The 13,640-nt window shown below is 50.7% G+C and overlaps 1 protein-coding gene across 1 annotated transcript in view; it reads right to left on the bottom strand.

Annotated features, from left to right (window-relative positions):
* cfap65 (cilia and flagella associated protein 65) overlaps window positions 1-13,640 on the bottom strand; it is a 107,219-nt gene that overhangs the window by 38,136 nt on the left and 55,443 nt on the right. The window contains exons 18-21 of the mRNA XM_071341500.1: window positions 6,589-6,802; window positions 5,917-6,045; window positions 5,314-5,490; window positions 4,892-4,958 (exon numbers count right to left, since the gene is read on the bottom strand). Coding sequence (XP_071197601.1) covers window positions 4,892-4,958; window positions 5,314-5,490; window positions 5,917-6,045; window positions 6,589-6,802 — 587 coding nt within the window. The remainder of the gene's footprint in view (window positions 1-4,891; window positions 4,959-5,313; window positions 5,491-5,916; window positions 6,046-6,588; window positions 6,803-13,640) is intronic.

The raw sequence follows: 13,640 nt of genomic DNA on the forward strand, positions 1-13,640 counted from the left end.
AGACTACTCCTGATCCTGGAATAACAAGCCCAGACATCTAAAAGGCTGGTTCCCAAGACTACCCCTGATCCTGGAATAACAAGCCCAGGCATCTAAAAGGCTGGTTCCCAAGACTACATCTGATCCTGGAATAACAAGCCCAGACATCTAAAAGGCTGGTTCCCAAGACTACCCCTGATCCTGGAATAACAAGCCCAGGCATCTAAAAGGCTGGTTCCCAAGACTACATCTGATCCTGGAATAACAAGCCCAGACATCTAAAAGGCTGGTTCCCAAGACTACCCCTGATCCTGGAATAACACGCCCAGACGTCTAAAAGGCTGGTTCCCAAGACTACTCCTGATCCTGGAATAACAAGCCCAGACATCTAAAAGGCTGGTTCCCAAGACTACCCCTGATCCTGGAATAACACGCCCAGACATCTAAAAGGCTGGTTCCCAAGACTACCCCTGATCCTGGAATAACAAGCCCAGACATCTAAAAGGCTGGTTCCCAAGACTACTCCTGATCCTGGAATAACAAGCCCAGACATCTAAAAGGCTGGTTCCCAAGACTACTCCTGATACTGGAATAACAAGCCCAGACATCTAAAAGGCTGGTTCCCAAGACTACCCCTGATCCTGGAATAACAAGCCCAGACATCTAAAAGGCTGGTTCCCAAGACTACCCCTGATCCTGGAATAACACGCCAAGACATCTAAAAGGCTGGTTCCCAAGACTACTTCTAATCCTGGAATAACAAGCCCAGACATCTAAAAGGCTGGTTCCCAAGACTACATCTGATCCTGGAATAACAAGCCCAGACATCTAAAAGGCTGGTTCCCAAGACTACATCTGATCCTGGAATAACACGCCCAGACATCTAAAAGGCTGGTTCCCAAGACTACCCCTGATCCTGGAATAACACGCCCAGACGTCTAAAAGGCTGGTTCCCAAGACTACCCCTGATCCTGGAATAACAAGCCCAGACATCTAAAAGGCTGGTTCCCAAGACTACCCCTGATCCTGGAATAACAAGCCCAGACACCTAAAAGGCTGGTTCCCAAGACTACCCCTGATCCTGGAATAACAAGCCCAGACACCTAAAAGGCTGGTTCCCAAGACTACTTCTAATCCTGGAATAACAAGCCCAGACATCTAAAAGGCTGGTTCCCAAGACTACTTCTAATCCTGGAATAACAAGCCCAGACGTCTAAAAGGCTAGTTCCCAAGACTACTCCTGATCCTGGAATAACAAGCCCAGACATCTAAAAGGCTGGTTCCCAAGACTACTTCTAATCCTGGAATAACAAGCCCAGACATCTAAAAGGCTGGTTCCCAAGACTACTCCTGATCCTGGAATAACAAGCCCAGACATCTAAAAGGCTGGTTCCCAAGACTACCCCTGATCCTGGAATAACAAGCCCAGACATCTAAAAGGCTGGTTCCCAAGACTACCCCTGATCCTGGAATAACAAGCCCAGACATCTAAAAGGCTGGTTCCCAAGACTACCCCTGATCCTGGAATAACAAGCCCAGACGTCTAAAAGGCTGGTTCCCAAGACTACCCCTGATCCTGGAATAACAAGCCCAGACACCTAAAAGGCTGGTTCCCAAGACTACCCCTGATCCTGGAATAACAAGCCCAGACATCTAAAAGGCTGGTTCCCAAGACTACATCTGATCCTGGAATAACAAGCCCAGACATCTAAAAGGCTGGTTCCCAAGACTACCCCTGATCCTGGAATAACAAGCCCAGACATCTAAAAGGCTGGTTACCAAGACTACCCCTGATCCTGGAATAACAAGCCCAGACATCTAAAAGGCTGGTTCCCAAGACTACATCTGATCCTGGAATAACACGCCCAGACATCTAAAAGGCTGGTTCCCAAGACTACCCCTGATCCTGGAATAACAAGCCCAGACATCTAAAAGGCTGGTTCCCAAGACTACCCCTGATCCTGGAATAACAAGCCCAGACACCTAAAAGGCTGGTTCCCAAGACTACCCCTGATCCTGGAATAACAAGCCCAGACACCTAAAAGGCTGGTTCCCAAGACTACTTCTAATCCTGGAATAACAAGCCCAGACATCTAAAAGGCTGGTTCCCAAGACTACTTCTAATCCTGGAATAACAAGCCCAGACGTCTAAAAGGCTAGTCCCCAAGACTACTCCTGATCCTGGAATAACAAGCCCAGACATCTAAAAGGCTGGTTCCCAAGACTACTTCTAATCCTGGAATAACAAGCCCAGACATCTAAAAGGCTGGTTCCCAAGACTACTCCTGATCCTGGAATAACAAGCCCAGACGTCTAAAAGGCTGGTTCCCAAGACTACCCCTGATCCTGGACTAACAAGCCCAGACATCTAAAAGGCTGGTTCCAAAGACTACTCCTGATCCTGGAATAACAAGCCCAGACATCTAAAAGGCTGGTTCCCAAGACTACCCCTGATCCTGGAATAACAAGCCCAGACATCTAAAAGGCTGGTTCCCAAGACTACTCCTGATCCTGGACTAACAAGCCCAGACATCTAAAAGGCTGGTTCCCAAGACTACTCCTGATCCTGGACTAACAAGCCCAGACGTCTAAAAGGCTGGTTCCCAAGACTACTCCTGATCCTGGAATAACAAGCCCAGACATCTAAAAGGCTGGTTCCCAAGACTACTCCTGATCCTGGAATAACAAGCCCAGACGTCTAAAAGGCTGGTTCCCAAGACTACCCCTGATCCTGGAATAACAAGCCCAGACATCTAAAAGGCTGGTTCCCAAGACTACTCCTGATCCTGGACTAACAAGCCCAGACGTCTAAAAGGCTGGTTCCCAAGACTACTCCTGATCCTGGAATAAGAAGCCCAGACATCTAAAAGGCTGGTTCCCAAGACTACCCCTGATCCTGGAATAACAAGCCCAGACATCTAAAAGGCTGGTTCCCAAGACTACTCCTGATCCTGGAATAACAAGCCCAGACGTCTAAAAGGCTGGTTCCCAAGACTACCCCTGATCCTGGAATAACACGCCCAGACGTCTAAAAGGCTGGTTCCCAAGACTACTCCTGATCCTGGAATAAGAAGCCCAGACATCTAAAAGGCTGGTTCCCAAGACTACCCCTGATCCTGGAATAACAAGCCCAGACATCTAAAAGGCTGGTTCCCAAGACTACTCCTGATCCTGGAATAACAAGCCCAGACGTCTAAAAGGCTGGTTCCCAAGACTACCCCTGATCCTGGAATAACAAGCCCAGACATCTAAAAGGCTGGTTCCCAAGACTACCCCTGATCCTGGAATAACAAGCCCAGACATCTAAAAGGCTGGTTCCCAAGACTACCCCTGATCCTGGAATAACAAGCCCAGACATCTAAAAGGCTGGTTCCCAAGACTACCCCTGATCCTGGAATAACAAGCCCAGACGTCTAAAAGGCTGGTTCCCAAGACTACTCCTGATCCTGGAATAAGAAGCCCAGACATCTAAAAGGCTGGTTCCCAAGACTACTCCTGATCCTGGACTAACAAGCCCAGACGTCTAAAAGGCTGGTTCCCAAGACTACTCCTGATCCTGGAATAAGAAGCCCAGACATCTAAAAGGCTGGTTCCCAAGACTACCCCTGATCCTGGAATAACAAGCCCAGACATCTAAAAGGCTGGTTCCCAAGACTACTCCTGATCCTGGAATAACAAGCCCAGACATCTAAAAGGCTGGTTCCCAAGACTACTCCTGATCCTGGACTAACAAGCCCAGACGTCTAAAAGGCTGGTTCCCAAGACTACTCCTGATCCTGGAATAAGAAGCCCAGACATCTAAAAGGCTGGTTCCCAAGACTACCCCTGATCCTGGAATAACAAGCCCAGACATCTAAAAGGCTGGTTCCCAAGACTACTCCTGATCCTGGAATAACAAGCCCAGACGTCTAAAAGGCTGGTTCCCAAGACTACCCCTGATCCTGGAATAACAAGCCCAGACGTCTAAAAGGCTGGTTCCCAAGACTACCCCTGATCCTGGAATAACAAGCCCAGACGTCTAAAAGGCTGGTTCCCAAGACTACTCCTGATCCTGGAATAACAAGCCCAGACATCTAAAAGGCTGGTTCCCAAGACTACTCCTGATCCTGGAATAACAAGCCCAGACGTCTAAAAGGCTGGTTCCCAAGACTACTCCTGATCCTGGAATAACAAGCCCAGACATCTAAAAGGCTGGTTCCCAAGACTACTCCTGATCCTGGAATAACAAGCCCAGACGTCTAAAAGGCTGGTTCCCAAGACTACTCCTGATCCTGGAATAACAAGCCCAGACATCTAAAAGGCTGGTTCCCAAGACTACTCCTGATCCTGGAATAACAAGCCCAGACGTCTAAAAGGCTGGTTCCCAAGACTACCCCTGATCCTGGAATAACAAGCCCAGACATCTAAAAGGCTGGTTCCCAAGACTACCCCTGATCCTGGAATAACAAGCCCAGACATCTAAAAGGCTGGTTCCCAAGACTACTCCTGATCCTGGAATAACAAGCCCAGACGTCTAAAAGGCTGGTTCCCAAGACTACCCCTGATCCTGGAATAACAAGCCCAGACATCTAAAAGGCTGGTTCCCAAGACTACTCCTGATCCTGGAATAACAAGCCCAGACGTCTAAAAGGCTGGTTCCCAAGACTACTCCTGATCCTGGAATAACAAGCCCAGACATCTAAAAGGCTGGTTCCCAAGACTACCCCTGATCCTGGAATAACAAGCCCAGACATCTAAACGGCTGGTTCCCAAGACTACCCCTGATCCTGGAATAACAAGCCCAGACGTCTAAAAGGCTGGTTCCCAAGACTACATCTGATCCTGGAATAACAAGCAGGTTTAACGGAGAGGTCTAGACTTAATCTGTTTCCCGGGAAAACTGGCGCATTAAAATATGACTGTGCTGTCTCACCAGAATCTCTCTGCCGTGAGATAGCTTGAACAGGACTGGGAGACGGTCAGTACCAGCAAAGTCATGTCTATGAAGAAGAACAACAACAAGACGGACCGTATGTAAAGAATATTCATCTCATCACATCATTACTTTCTTGAATGATTTATTATTAAGGGCTATTATTTTTTGTTGTGTCTGTGTATCCAACCTCAATAGCCGAGTAATTTGGAAGTATGGCAACATGAGACTAGAGCAGGAAGTGGGGGGGGGGGGATAATAATGGACCTACAGTATTTGAAAATAACTGCCCTTCTTCTGGCCCACTGATTGATTTTAACGACTAAAATTGGGCTCCAAAAAAAAAATATGTTTGGACATTGACTTTTCTAAATCCTGATGTGGCCCTCAAGCCAAACATGTTGCCCACCCATGGGCCATACCTGTAGCTAAATGTCACTGCCTTCTGCTGTCCTGGATGTAGTTTACCAGAGCGGGGTGCTATATTAAACAGCCTGTTGTCCTGCACCTTCATATGGTGGAGCTCTGTAGTACTGAACTCCCCAGTCTCAGCCCAGTACTCAAGCTCTATCTGCTGGTCTTCTGGGAACAGGAACGACCTGGAGGGAGTGGAGGTTAGCATAGAATAGCATTGCTTAGTTTAGAGGATAGCCTAACATAGAAAAGCATAACATAGAAAAGCATAACATAGAAAAGCATAGCCTAACATAGAAAAGCATAACATAGAAAAGCATAGCATAACATAGCATAACATAGAATAGAAAAGCACAACATAGCAAAGCATAACATAGGATAGAAACACATAGCACAACATAGCATTGGATAGAAAAGCATAGCACAACATAGCATAACATAGAATAGAAAAGCACAACATAGCAAAGCATAACATAGGATAGAAACACATAGCACAACATAGCATAGCATAGAAAAGCATAGCACAACATAGCATAGCATAACATAGGATAGAAAAGCATAGCACAACATAGCAAAGCATAGCATATTAGCATAGCATAACAGATACTGACCACTCGACAGGGATGCTCCCAGTGTTCTCAAACATCAGCAGCACACTGGAGGGTTCTGAGCCCAGAGGAGCAGCACTGAAGTTGAAATCCAACATGGCCGACGTGAAGATGGAGGGACAGCGACGCAGACTGGAGGAGGTGGGGGACAGACACACCTCAGATACACACTATATATAACTCCAGACCAATTCCATACACTGATATTAGAAATGTCACAACAGTTCATAGATGGGTGGATAGGGGTTGGCGTCAATTCACATTTCAATTGAGTGTTTTTGGGGATTTTCAGTTTGTTCTCTGAATTGACTGAATTGAAAAGAAATTGAATGACTGAATTGAAAAGGAATCGAATGACTGAATTGAAAAGGAATTGAATGACTGAATTGAAAAGGAATCGAATGACTGAATTGAAAAGGAATCGAATGCCTGAATTGAAAAGGAATCGAATGACTGAATTGAAAAGGAATTGAATGAATGAATTGAAAAGGAATCGAATGTCTGAATTGAAAAGGAATCGAATGACTGAATTGAAAAGGAATCGAATGACTGAATTGAAAAGGAATTGAATACAATCCTAAAATGTAATTGACCAAATTTTTTGCCTTGCTTCACTCCACAGTCACCAAGAGACTTGAGTTTATCTGACAAAGTTCATAGTCCCTACTAGCCCACCTGTGTCTGGTGGGCACCCGGTAGGTGAGCTCCGGCGGGGCGGGGTCTCTCTGCAGGTGGGCGTTGAGATGGCCCAGAGAAAAGAGGCTCCAGATCTGCAGCTTGCTGAGTCCCTCCACGCTGCCGCTGCAACGTACATCTGTCACCTCCAGGGTGGGGAACACCCCTTCACCCTGCACCTGGCACAGAGGCTGGGGGACATCCAACACAGAGCCTGGAGCATAGACAAGGACAGGGAGGCAGAGAGAGGGGAAAGAGACAGACAGTCAAGGACAGGGAGGCAGAGAGAGGGGAAAGAGACAGACAGTCAAGTACAGGGAGGCAGAGAGAGGGGAAAGAGACAGACAGTCAAGGACAGGGAGGCAGAGAGAGGGGAAAAGAGACAGACAGACAAGGACAGGGAGGCAGAGAGAGGGGAAAGAGACAGAGACAAGTACAGGGAGGCAGAGAGAGGGGAAAGAGACAGACAGTCAAGGACAGGGAGGCAGAGAGAGGGGAAAAGAGACAGACAGTCAAGGACAGGGAGGCAGAGAGAGGGGAAAAGAGACAGACAGTCAAGGACCACAGTCGAGCAGTACAGCCAACCACCGGGAGGGAGAGGGAGGAGAGAGTACAGAGAGAAGAGAGAGACAAAAAGACAGGGGAGAGGGAAAAGGTTCTTAAAAACAACCATTACATCACAGTTAGTCATTCAAATCCTGATGCTGGTCACATTGTGTGTCTGCTGCCCAGCAGGGGACCTACCTGCAGAGCTGAGTGTCTGCTGTCTAACAGGGGACCTACCTGCAGAGCTGAGTGTCTGCTGTCTAACAGGGGACCTACCTGCAGAGTGTCTGCTGTCTAACAGGGGACCTACCTGCAGAGCTGAGTGTCTGCTGTCTAACAGGGAACCTACCTGCAGAGCTGAGTGTCTGCTGTCTAACAGGGGACCTACCTGCAGAGCTGAGTGTCTGCTGTCTAACAGAGAACCTACCTGCAGAGCTGAGTGTCTGCTGTCTAACAGAGGACCTACCTGCAGAGCTGAGTGTCTACTGTCTAACAGGGGACCTACCTGCAGAGCTGAGTGTCTGCTGTCTAACAGGGGACCTACCTGCAGAGTGTCTACTGTCTAACAGGGGACCTACCTGCAGAGTGTCTACTGTCTAACAGAGGACCTACCTGCAGAGCTGAGTGTCTGCTGTCTAACAGGGGACCTACCTGCAGAGCTGAGTGTCTGCTGTCTAACAGGGGACCTACCTGCAGAGCTGAGTGTCTGCTGTCTAACAGGGGACCTACCTGCAGAGTGTCTACTGTCTAACAGGGGACCTACCTGCAGAGTGTCTACTGTCTAACAGAGGACCTACCTGCAGAGCTGAGTGTCTGCTGTCTAACAGGGGACCTACCTGCAGAGCTGAGTGTCTGCTGTCTAACAGGGGACCTACCTGCAGAGCTGAGTGTCTGCTGTCTAACAGAGGACCTACCTGCAGAGCTGAGTGTCTGCTGTCTAACAGGGGACCTACCTGCAGAGCTGAGTGTCTGCTGTCTAACAGGGGACCTACCTGCAGAGCTGAGTGTCTACTGTCTAACAGGGGACCTACCTGCAGAGCTGAGTGTCTGCTGTCTAACAGAGGACCTACCTGCAGAGCTGAGTGTCTACTGTCTAACAGGGGACCTACCTGCAGAGCTGAGTGTCTGCTGTCTAACAGGGAACCTACCTGCAGAGCTGAGTGTCTACTGTCTAACAGGGGACCTACCTGCAGAGCTGAGTGTCTACTGTCTAACAGAGGACCTACCTGCAGAGCTGAGTGTCTACTGTCTAACAGGGGACCTACCTGCAGAGCTGAGTGTCTGCTGTCTAACAGGGGACCTACCTGCAGAGCTGAGTGTCTGCTGTCTAACAGGGGACCTACCTGCAGAGCTGAGTGTCTACTGTCTAACAGGGGACCTACCTGCAGAGCTGAGTGTCTGCTGTCTAACAGGGGACCTACCTGCAGAGTGTCTACTGTCTAACAGGGGACCTACCTGCAGAGTGTCTACTGTCTAACAGAGGACCTACCTGCAGAGCTGAGTGTCTGCTGTCTAACAGGGGACCTACCTGCAGAGCTGAGTGTCTGCTGTCTAACAGGGGACCTACCTGCAGAGCTGAGTGTCTGCTGTCTAACAGGGGACCTACCTGCAGAGTGTCTACTGTCTAACAGGGGACCTACCTGCAGAGTGTCTACTGTCTAACAGAGGACCTACCTGCAGAGCTGAGTGTCTGCTGTCTAACAGGGGACCTACCTGCAGAGCTGAGTGTCTGCTGTCTAACAGGGGACCTACCTGCAGAGCTGAGTGTCTGCTGTCTAACAGAGGACCTACCTGCAGAGCTGAGTGTCTGCTGTCTAACAGGGGACCTACCTGCAGAGCTGAGTGTCTGCTGTCTAACAGGGGACCTACCTGCAGAGCTGAGTGTCTACTGTCTAACAGGGGACCTACCTGCAGAGCTGAGTGTCTGCTGTCTAACAGAGGACCTACCTGCAGAGCTGAGTGTCTACTGTCTAACAGGGGACCTACCTGCAGAGCTGAGTGTCTGCTGTCTAACAGGGAACCTACCTGCAGAGCTGAGTGTCTACTGTCTAACAGGGGACCTACCTGCAGAGCTGAGTGTCTACTGTCTAACAGAGGACCTACCTGCAGAGCTGAGTGTCTACTGTCTAACAGGGGACCTACCTGCAGAGCTGAGTGTCTGCTGTCTAACAGGGGACCTACCTGCAGAGCTGAGTGTCTGCTGTCTAACAGGGGACCTACCTGCAGAGCTGAGTGTCTGCTGTCTAACAGGGGACCTACCTGCAGAGTGTCTACTGTCTAACAGGGGACCTACCTGCAGAGTGTCTACTGTCTAACAGAGGACCTACCTGCAGAGCTGAGTGTCTGCTGTCTAACAGGGGACCTACCTGCAGAGCTGAGTGTCTGCTGTCTAACAGGGGACCTACCTGCAGAGTGTCTACTGTCTAACAGGGGACCTACCTGCAGAGCTGAGTGTCTACTGTCTAACAGGGGACCTACCTGCAGAGCTGAGTGTCTGCTGTCTAACAGGGGACCTACCTGCAGAGCTGAGTGTCTGCTGTCTAACAGGGGACCTACCTGCAGAGCTGAGTGTCTGCTGTCTAACAGGGGACCTACCTGCAGAGCTGACTGTCTGCTGTCTAACAGGGGACCTACCTGCAGAGCTGAGTGTCTGTTGTCTAACAGGGGACCTACCTGCAGAGTGTCTGCTGTCTAACAGGGGACCTACCTGCAGAGCTGAGTGTCTGCTGTCTAACAGGGAACCTACCTGCAGAGCTGAGTGTCTGCTGTCTAACAGGGGACCTACCTGCAGAGCTGAGTGTCTGCTGTCTAACAGAGAACCTACCTGCAGAGCTGAGTGTCTGCTGTCTAACAGAGGACCTACCTGCAGAGCTGAGTGTCTACTGTCTAACAGGGGACCTACCTGCAGAGCTGAGTGTCTGCTGTCTAACAGGGGACCTACCTGCAGAGTGTCTACTGTCTAACAGGGGACCTACCTGCAGAGTGTCTACTGTCTAACAGAGGACCTACCTGCAGAGCTGAGTGTCTGCTGTCTAACAGGGGACCTACCTGCAGAGCTGAGTGTCTGCTGTCTAACAGGGGACCTACCTGCAGAGCTGAGTGTCTGCTGTCTAACAGGGGACCTACCTGCAGAGTGTCTACTGTCTAACAGGGGACCTACCTGCAGAGTGTCTACTGTCTAACAGAGGACCTACCTGCAGAGCTGAGTGTCTGCTGTCTAACAGGGGACCTACCTGCAGAGCTGAGTGTCTGCTGTCTAACAGGGGACCTACCTGCAGAGCTGAGTGTCTGCTGTCTAACAGAGGACCTACCTGCAGAGCTGAGTGTCTGCTGTCTAACAGGGGACCTACCTGCAGAGCTGAGTGTCTGCTGTCTAACAGGGGACCTACCTGCAGAGCTGAGTGTCTACTGTCTAACAGGGGACCTACCTGCAGAGCTGAGTGTCTGCTGTCTAACAGAGGACCTACCTGCAGAGCTGAGTGTCTACTGTCTAACAGGGGACCTACCTGCAGAGCTGAGTGTCTGCTGTCTAACAGGGAACCTACCTGCAGAGCTGAGTGTCTACTGTCTAATAGGGGACCTACCTGCAGAGCTGAGTGTCTACTGTCTAACAGAGGGCCTACCTGCAGAGCTGAGTGTCTACTGTCTAACAGGGGACCTACCTGCAGAGCTGAGTGTCTGCTGTCTAACAGGGGACCTACCTGCAGAGCTGAGTGTCTGCTGTCTAACAGGGGACCTACCTGCAGAGCTGAGTGTCTGCTGTCTAACAGGGGACCTACCTGCAGAGTGTCTACTGTCTAACAGGGGACCTACCTGCAGAGTGTCTACTGTCTAACAGAGGACCTACCTGCAGAGCTGAGTGTCTGCTGTCTAACAGGGGACCTACCTGCAGAGCTGAGTGTCTGCTGTCTAACAGGGGACCTACCTGCAGAGTGTCTACTGTCTAACAGGGGACCTACCTGCAGAGCTGAGTGTCTACTGTCTAACAGGGGACCTACCTGCAGAGCTGAGTGTCTGCTGTCTAACAGGGGACCTACCTGCAGAGCTGAGTGTCTGCTGTCTAACAGGGGACCTACCTGCAGAGCTGAGTGTCTGCTGTCTAACAGGGGACCTACCTGCAGAGCTGACTGTCTGCTGTCTAACAGGGGACCTACCTGCAGAGCTGAGTGTCTGCTGTCTAACAGGGGACCTACCTGCAGAGCTGAGTGTCTGCTGTCTAACAGGGGACCTACCTGCAGAGTGTCTACTGTCTAACAGGGGACCTACCTGCAGAGTGTCTACTGTCTAACAGAGGACCTACCTGCAGAGCTGAGTGTCTGCTGTCTAACAGGGGACCTACCTGCAGAGCTGAGTGTCTGCTGTCTAACAGGGGACCTACCTGCAGAGCTGAGTGTCTGCTGTCTAACAGAGGACCTACCTGCAGAGCTGAGTGTCTGCTGTCTAACAGGGGACCTACCTGCAGAGCTGAGTGTCTGCTGTCTAACAGGGGACCTACCTGCAGAGCTGAGTGTCTACTGTCTAACAGGGGACCTACCTGCAGAGCTGAGTGTCTGCTGTCTAACAGAGGACCTACCTGCAGAGCTGAGTGTCTACTGTCTAACAGGGGACCTACCTGCAGAGCTGAGTGTCTGCTGTCTAACAGGGAACCTACCTGCAGAGCTGAGTGTCTACTGTCTAATAGGGGACCTACCTGCAGAGCTGAGTGTCTACTGTCTAACAGAGGGCCTACCTGCAGAGCTGAGTGTCTACTGTCTAACAGGGGACCTACCTGCAGAGCTGAGTGTCTGCTGTCTAACAGGGGACCTACCTGCAGAGCTGAGTGTCTGCTGTCTAACAGGGGACCTACCTGCAGAGCTGAGTGTCTGCTGTCTAACAGGGGACCTACCTGCAGAGTGTCTACTGTCTAACAGGGGACCTACCTGCAGAGTGTCTACTGTCTAACAGAGGACCTACCTGCAGAGCTGAGTGTCTGCTGTCTAACAGGGGACCTACCTGCAGAGCTGAGTGTCTGCTGTCTAACAGGGGACCTACCTGCAGAGTGTCTACTGTCTAACAGGGGACCTACCTGCAGAGCTGAGTGTCTACTGTCTAACAGGGGACCTACCTGCAGAGCTGAGTGTCTGCTGTCTAACAGGGGACCTACCTGCAGAGCTGAGTGTCTGCTGTCTAACAGGGGACCTACCTGCAGAGCTGAGTGTCTGCTGTCTAACAGGGGACCTACCTGCAGAGCTGACTGTCTGCTGTCTAACAGGGGACCTACCTGCAGAGCTGAGTGTCTGCTGTCTAACAGGGGACCTACCTGCAGAGCTGAGTGTCTGCTGTCTAACAGGGGACCTACCTGCAGAGCTGACTGTCTGCTGTCTAACAGGGGACCTACCTGCAGAGCTGAGTGTCTACTGTCTAACAGAGGACCTACCTGCAGAGCTGAGTGTCTGCTGTCTAACAGGGGACCTACCTGCAGAGCTGACTGTCTGCTGTCTAACAGGGGACCTACCTGCAGAGCTGAGTGTCTACTGTCTAACAGGGGACCTACCTGCAGAGCTGAGTGTCTGCTGTCTCACAGGGGACCTACCTGCAGAGCTGAGTGTCTGCTGTCTAACAGGGGACCTACCTGCAGAGCTGACTGTCTGCTGTCTAACAGGGGACCTACTTGCAGAGCTGAGTGTCTACTGTCTAACAGGGGACCTATCTGCAGAGCTGAGTGTCTGCTGTCTCACAGGGAACCTACCTGCAGAACTGAGTGTCTACTGTCTAACAGGGGACCTACCTGCAGAGCTGAGTGTCTGCTGTCTCACAGGGGACCTACCTGCAGAGTGTCTGCTGTCTAACAGGGGACCTACCTGCAGAACTGAGTGTCTGCTGTCTAACAGGGGACCTACCTGCAGAGCTGAGTGTCTCCTGTCTAACAGGGGACCTACCTGCAGAGCTGACTGTCTGCTGTCTAACAGGGGACCTACCTGCAGAGCTGAGTGTCTGCTGTCTAACAGGGGACCTACCTGCAGAGCTGAGTGTCTGCTGTCTAACAGGGGACCTACCTGCAGAGCTGAGTGTCTGCTGTCTAACAGGGGACCTACCTGCAGAGTGTCTACTGTCTAACAGGGGACCTACCTGCAGAGTGTCTACTGTCTAACAGAGGACCTACCTGCAGAGCTGAGTGTCTGCTGTCTAACAGGGGACCTACCTGCAGAGCTGAGTGTCTGCTGTCTAACAGGGGACCTACCTGCAGAGTGTCTGCTGTCTAACAGGGGACCTACCTGCAGAGCTGAGTGTCTGCTGTCTAACAGGGAACCTACCTGCAGAGCTGAGTGTCTGCTGTCTAACAGGGAACCTACCTGCAGAGCTGAGTGTCTACTGTCTAACAGGGGACCTACCTGCAGAGCTGAGTGTCTGCTGTCTAACAGGGGACCTACCTGCAGAGCTGAGTGTCTGCTGTCTAACAGGGGACCTACCTGCAGAGCTGAGTGTCTGCTGTCTAACAGGGGACCTACCTGCAGAGCTGACTGTCT

Source organism: Salvelinus alpinus, chromosome 14 (genome assembly GCF_045679555.1).
Source record: "Salvelinus alpinus chromosome 14, SLU_Salpinus.1, whole genome shotgun sequence".
Taxonomy (NCBI): Eukaryota; Metazoa; Chordata; class Actinopteri; order Salmoniformes; family Salmonidae; genus Salvelinus; species Salvelinus alpinus.